Source organism: Phalangium opilio, unplaced genomic scaffold, assembly GCF_054372755.1.
Source record: "Phalangium opilio isolate 3A_F unplaced genomic scaffold, DU_Popi_V2 ptg001170l_1, whole genome shotgun sequence".
Lineage (NCBI taxonomy): Eukaryota > Metazoa > Arthropoda > Arachnida > Opiliones > Phalangiidae > Phalangium > Phalangium opilio.
In genome coordinates this window covers 11,618,393-11,625,752 of record NW_028324255.1, presented here as the reverse complement: position 1 = coordinate 11,625,752, position 7,360 = coordinate 11,618,393, and the positions used below count along the sequence as shown (strand labels likewise).

Here is a 7,360-nt window from a genome sequence, read left to right as displayed (position 1 = left end):
CGCTCTTCTAATGAAAAAATAACTTGCTAACAAATTATTATTTTGCAAAATTAGCGCAGTAGTCTCTTCGGAGTTCATACTTGATCGAAATAGGCCTAATTCAATGCAAACGTATTTTTCACTTTCAAAATTTCCCGCCTTAACTGAACGAGCTCCAAATTGGTTCAAAAAATCAGAGTATATCTCACTCAGGGCTCTACATAAGGATATTTGTTTTAGTAGTCAGCCTGACTAATAAGCCCCCTATCCCAATTTTTTTAGTAGTCACTGACTAGTGAGACGCATGGTTTACGAATATTTGGTACATTTTTTTACTAGTCAAGTTGACTAGTGAACCCCCAGATTTCGATTTATTTTAGTAGTCAAGACATTTTTTTTAGTAGTCAAATGCCTTGACTAGTGCCTTATGTAGAGCCCTGATCTCACTCACTTTTTGGTCGTCACTGTCGTCTGCTCTCTTGTCTGAACAGGCAAAGGAACGTTCCGACGCGACCGAAACGAAGTTAACGACACGACCGACGCGAACGTAAGATTTTAGTCTAGTGTAAATGGGCCTTAAAACTTATTACCGTTTTCCCGACTTCGGTAAATTTCACATTTAAACACGTAGTGTTCTCAAGGGGAAAGTAATAGCAAACCCTATAGTCCTTCCAACCAGTCTGGGAAATAGCACACTTCCTCTGGACCAAAACCAGTTTATTAATTGCTCGGACTAGTTTTTTAATTCCAGAAGTGGGGCTTACTGGTCCTTGGGACCAGTTTATTAATTGCAAATCTATAGGAAAACAAAGGCTGGGACCAGTTTATTATTTCGGTCCCTAGGGGATCACTGGTCCCAAGGACCAGTTTAAAAAATGAGTGTCACTATTCTCACCCCCCCCGGGTAGATCCGCCTATTTCTACCCTATTTGAAAATAGCGTAGAGGCTATATCCACCTACCACGTGACTAAGAATTGAGGAAAAGGGCTGCGGTAGGGTGAAAAAAGCTTAGTCCCTATTTTCACCGCCCGGTGAAGGGAAAGTCTACCCGGGTGAAAATAGCGTAGAGGCTATATCCACCCTACCACGTGACTAAGAATTGAGGTAAGGGCTGCGGTAGGGTGAAAATAGCTTGGGCGCTATTTTCAGCGCCCGGTGAAGGGAAAAGTCTACCCGGCCGGGTGAACATAGCGTAGATTTTATTTCCACCCTACCACGTGACTAAGAATTGAGCTAAGGGCCGTGGGAGGGTGAAAATAGCTTGGGTGCTTTTTTCACAGCCCGGTGAAGTCTACCCCGGGTGAACATAGCTTCCAGGCTATTTCCACGTTACCATGTGACTAAGTCTAAGACCAGGGCAGGGATAAGGGAGTTGAGATGGATTGGAAATGATTATGGGCGACCTGCGGCACCGTATCTCTCCCAATGTACCTCGCGCTCGCTCCTACCCTTCGGTAGGCGATTGCTAAGTGCTGCCGCGTAGCGCCATTTTATTTGTATGAGAGCTCGTGTGTATTTTTAAGATAGAGGGAGCGCCCTTTACAATTTCATCCAGTACGAGGGACGTACGACCCTACCTAACCGCTGAGGATGCTGGGAGGACTACGGTGCCGTAGTTGGGGGTACACAGGCAACGCTATAGGTATGGGGGTTTCCACCCCATTCCTCTCTCCTTCAAGCTAAGACTGACCCTTGTTTTATGGTTTTATCAGAAGGGAATAAGAGGGAAGGGACACACTTTATAGTTCTATAATGCTTTACACTCGTAACAACAGTCTTACCAACCTCAAATCAACTACCCTTCACTGATTGGCTATCTAACTTCTGCCTTAGCTGTGACGTCACATAAGGTGACGTCTCGGTTGACGTATAAAAATTAGTTTTGTTTACAACTTTACATTGAAGGAGATAAAAATGGCCGAATTTCATGTTGATAAACGAAATCAAGCTGTGCAATTAATTTAGATACACGAGTATTGAAAACATACCAAAATCAGATAATTTGAAGGTAATAAATAGATGAAAACTAATTATTCTGAATTAATATTAAAAATACAAATTACTTTCAATAAAATACATACTTGAGGTTATAATTACACAAGAACGAAACATCGACAGCCCTAAGCCTTTGGAGAATGAAAATCTAGCAGACAAATGGGCCGATACCGCGGAGAACTTAAAGAACTATTTTTGCAGTAAATTGGTTAAAAGCTGTGTACTTGCGCAAAGTTTTCGCGGTTTTCTTGAGGTTGGTCGGACTCTCGTTACCAAAGCAGGCTCTAATGTCTCCCTTCTCTCTTATTCCCTTCTGGTTTTATGTATTTTCAAAAAGTTAGCCATACATTTAAAGATTACGCACTGTATGGAAATTATTACGAGAAGTTTACAAAACATGTAAATAACGCTAGAAAACCTAAAACAACTTATACCATAAGCTATTTTTGGACACCATAGTTTAACTTTAGACCACGTTAGGATTATTTTGGACACTAATGTCATTTAGGTAAAAACTTGCTTTTCTAATTAAACCATAGAAACTGTTCCAGTGTATATCAACATCATATATCTATATCTTTGCTCATTGTTATATCCATAGCTATACCAGGGTCCAGTGGGAGGGATACACAAATAGGTCAGTAAATCTCTGGGTCAGGAGCCCAGGGTTGTTTAAAACACTGCTTAGCGACCAAAATCAATTACTTAGACTATTTTCACCCGGGGGGGGGTGAGAATAACGTACGAGCTATTTTCACCCAGAGGGTGAGAATCGCGTACGAGCTATTTTCACCCGGGGGTGAGAATAGCGTATAAGCTATTTTCACCCGGGGGTGAGAATAGCGTATAAGCTATTTTCACCCGGGGGTGAGAATAGCGTATAAGCTATTTTCACCCGGGGGGTGAGAATAGCGCGCAGGCTATTTCCACCCGGGGGTGAGAATAGACACTCTCTTAAAAATTATCCTTATTTCCCAGACTGCTTCCAACAAAAGAAACGAGTCAAACGACCTGAAAAATACGCCTAATTAGGTGTCGCCTACATCAACCCTTTCTTACCTCTCTTTCACAGTTATGATTCTTGTCTGCATTATCGTCTGCTACTAAACATATGGGCTTAATTAAAAGAAATACGATATATGTTACAATATACTATAATGTATTTGGTTCCTTAGGATCAGTACAACTATGTTACGAAAACATTGGAAGTGAATCGTTATCATGGCGCGGACAAAATTTTCCATGAATTTGTCTTGTTTCCGGCAGGAAAGTAAATTATCCAGCGTTTACATAAATAATTTTACCAGAGGACATAAGTTTTTCTCTATTTCAGGGTAAATGCTACGTTTATTCCTTTGATGAAAAAAAAATTACGCGCAGGTATTTTTTTCCTATATGACACACTTTTGGAAAATTATATTGATTATATTGATTTTATGTTTCGTTTTAGCATCCCGATGTGGAAGTTGTGTATCGTAGACTTGACATGTCTTGCATTCCAGTAATGTAAATATGAGAGTTCACAATAACGGGGTGCACAGCACCCCGTAGGAATAACATGGGGTTATCACCCCGACGGCTTTTTCAGGAGCATTTTATGCCGCGAGTCGGAGGTCTAAGCACGGGTAGGGATACATCGCCTCCCGTCGAATTTCGATAGATGGGGTGAACGGGGTGTAGAAATCCCCTAGAAATAATGGACTTTTTACGGCGATACCCTCGGAACCCTAAACCGTGCTTTTATATATGGAAAATCAAAAATTTCAACGCCGTGATAATTCTTCGCAAATACCGATAGCATTTTATCAGTCAACAACATAAAATCGCCCCCCAATTCGAACGAGGAACCCAAGAGAGCGAAAATTTCCCCGGGAATTTGGTGTATCCATAAGCGGTAGCGTGAAAAGTTTATTTCTCGAGATTATAAATCGATTGTTTATCTATTGAAATGGAACTAATACAGTAAAGGGTGGAAGAATGGTTTTCAGATATTGCGATGGGGCTCTGTAAAATTGCAGACTTATGCGAAAAATCTTATTGACACCTTTGAGTGTAAAGTAAACAACCGGGAGTATAAAAAGACATGTCATTGAAACTTGAATTCATTCTCTGGACTTGTAAAGAACTAAAAATGTACGTATACGTTATGTATTTAATAAGAGTTTGATGTTTGAATTATTTTAACTCAGAATTTCTATGCAGGCACACCGCCAAGATATTTCCAATTTCTACACTTAAAGGAATTAGCGTGACTCCGGACTGTAAAATTCAGTTGGGCTGTCTGAATGGAGGTCCCTTAATTACTTTGACCGAACATGAATTCGGTGAACTCTACCAGGAGCGTAGGGAAATTTCAAAGTTCTTTGACGGTGAAACAGTCTTTCCATCTGCCTGGTTTTTCGAGGGATCACAAACGAAACGAGTTGACTTGTCCGAATTTCAAGATACCAGAATCATTAACATCCGAGAAATGCGATTGGGTAGCGGTGTGAACTACGGTAAACACTATCCTACGAAGGTCGGTTTTGCTATCTCAAAACCTCTCTGGCTTGCTTTATTGGAGAAATACGACGAAGTTACAACGTTTCTAGGTGAGGCTAAACGGGTTCACGAGAAAATTCAGAAACGTGTGCTAGACCAGTTAAGGGAAACAATTTCTAAAACCTGTGACGGATGTGAGTGGGATAATCCCTCTCAAATAAAACACGAATGCATAATGTACGACTGGAATACACGTGTTGAAATGAATTTTACATTAGCTATGAGTAAAATGAGTTATTCCGAGATTACAAAAGACTTTACCGCGAATACATTTCTGGATGAACAATTCTGCGAATATATGCTTTGTAATATTGCTTGTAAATCGAAAAAATTACTATTAAAATCTGAAGATGTCACACCCTAATAAATCATGATTGGTCAAATCGAATGTAATGTCAAAGAATATTTGTAATAAAAACAACTTGATTCTTAAAAAGTGATTCATTCCTTAAAATGGACTTCAGCTTACAACACCCATTTAATGGTCTCATAGCCGGGGCGACACAATCGGGAAAATCATACTTTGTAGCTAACCTTATAAAGTATAAAGATATATGTATATCACCCCCTCTAGATAGGATAATATGGTGTTACACTGAATATGAACCGAAATTATTTAATTCGGTATTAGATCACACGCCTTCCGTAGAATTTCACGAAGGTATATTAAATGTGAATATATTAGACCCCAATATCAAGAATTTTGTTATACTTGACGATTTACTTTGTGAAATATCTAATAACAAGGATGTAACTAATTTGTTCATACGGGGATCGCACCATAAAAACACCTCTGTTTTTATTTTGATGCAAAATTTATATTACCCTGGGAAGGAAATTAGAACATTAAATTTAAACGCCCACTACTTGATAATATTCAAATCTCCTCGAGATAAATCGGCTATATTTCATTTAGCCAAACAGATTTGTCCCACTAATAGTAAATACGTCATCGACGCGTTCCATCAGGCAATTGCTAGAGATTTTGGGTATTTATGGGTTGATTTAAAGCCAACGACGTCAGATGATCACAGACTACGGACGGGACTCATACCGGGCGAAGAAGCCGCAGTCTTTATTCCAAAATGAAAAGGGTGCATACGCATCAACATTTCTTAAAGTATCTGACTACTTGTAATGCGTGTCAGAGAAAATACGCTATCAAACACGCTAGTAATGACTCTATCAAGGCTATAGTGGAATGTTGTATAAATGTCCTACGCGGTAACGTGAAGTTATCAGATGACCAGAAGAAACGATTGAAGAAGCACTGTCTAATGTTACGGAAGTTATCTAAACAAAGCACTGTAGCAAAACGAAAAAAGATCCTTATTCAAAAGGGAGAATTTTTACCTCTTTTGTTAGCCCCTCTCTTATCACTTGTTAGCAGTGCTGCTGGTGCGGCTATAAGCAGAGCAATTAAAAATGGCTAGAAAGATGATTTTGGTACCTGAAGAGGTTTACCGTCGATTAAACTCGCAACCAAAAGTTGAACTTGGTGAAAATTCGGATACGAAGACTGTTTCGGATGATAGCAAATTGAACCAGACGCAAAAAGTTAACATGTACAATCATTTACTAACGAGTGCTATTAATAAAAGAAAAAAGATGAAACCTGTTAAACAACAGAAAAAGAAAGATTGGTATTCTGAAATAGCCATGACAATACCGGATTCACACCTCAAACCGGCCATTGCCTTATACAAGTGGATTGATATCAACTCCAAGATTAATTGGTCCCCCAACGGGGAACTTATATACAGGGGACAAACAATCGTCGGGTCGAATATTGTGGATATTTTACACCAAACTGTTAAAGCATATAAAAGCAAATCGAGATACAATGTCACTGGATTAGACAAATTTTAAGATCTGCTTATAAAAGGAAAATGTACCCAAAACTCTTGTTAAAAATAAGTTCCCATTTGAATACTCTACCAGTGCTGTACCTCTGGATGTATCAAGTACCTCCCTAGATGTACCAAACATCGATTACACACCCCCAACCCCGGAATCTATGTATGGTAATGGGTTTCGTAATTGGATAAAGTTAAAATAAAGAATAAAAACCAACACCCCGTTTCATTTCTCTCACAAATTACTTTAGAGTTATCATGGAAGGTTGTAACGACCCTTCCCCCACAGGGTTTCTTGCCTCTCCATCCATTTCATACTTAAGTAATCCCAAAGTTATTACGGCGCTTTTGATATTATTTCTTATAATAATTATCGAACTATCTGATTTCGCTTACTGGTATACTCAAAAAACCTTAAACTGCACGACTAATGGATAAACTAGAAGAAATATACTTCAATGAAAAAGATCCAGGAAGCTTCGGAGGTGTGCAGGGTCTATATAGGGCTGCGAGGGAAAAGGGGATTAACCTTTCCTTAAATGATGTTATTGAGTTCCTACAACGTCAAGAAACGTATACATTACACAAACCCGCAAGGCGCAACTTCAGACGAAACAAGACTATTGTGTACGGTATAGATGAACAAGGGCAACTCGATCTGGCAGACATGCAAAACATCAAACGTCATAACGACGGATATAGATTTCTACTGTGCTGTATTGACGTATTCAGTAAATTCGCCTTCGCCGTTGCTATTAAAGACAAGAAAGGATCTACGATGGTTGCGGCGTTTAGATCCGTTTTAGAGTCTGGTAGAAAACCCAAGATTGTGCAGTCAGATCATGGAAATGAATTTCTAAATAAAGAACTGCAAAGTGAATTGAAACGTTTGGATATTAAGTTTTTCGCCACACACTCGGAGGTGAAATGTAGTATCGTTGAACGATTTAATCGAACCTTGAAGGAGCGAATGTACCGCTATTTTACG

General features: G+C 39.3%; 1 protein-coding gene across 2 annotated transcripts; it reads left to right on the top strand.

Annotated features, from left to right (window-relative positions):
- Positions 1-3,451: 3,451 nt before the first annotated feature.
- Positions 3,452-4,938, top strand: LOC149587280 (uncharacterized). 2 transcript variants are annotated; one of them, XM_089863461.1, is made up of 3 exons: positions 3,452-4,108; positions 4,178-4,493; positions 4,567-4,938. In XM_089863461.1, exons 1-3 carry the CDS (start codon positions 4,059-4,061, stop codon positions 4,609-4,611), a joined length of 411 nt encoding a protein of 136 aa, XP_089719587.1. In that variant the 5' UTR covers positions 3,452-4,058; the 3' UTR covers positions 4,612-4,938. The 2 variants fall into 2 exon arrangements, with proteins under 2 accessions (XP_089719587.1, XP_089719586.1); XM_089863460.1 differs by having other exon boundaries at positions 4,178-4,938.
- The last annotated feature ends 2,422 nt before the right edge of the window (positions 4,939-7,360 follow it).

Bases quoted from the DNA above. Each gene is read 5' to 3' on its own strand.
- LOC149587280 (XM_089863460.1), top strand. From the start codon at position 4,059: ATGTCATTGAAACTTGAATTCATTCTCTGGACTTGTAAAGAACTAAAA. The intron at 4,109-4,177 runs GTACGTATACGT...ATTTCTATGCAG, and splicing joins ACTTGTAAAGAACTAAAAAT to GCACACCGCCAAGATATTTC.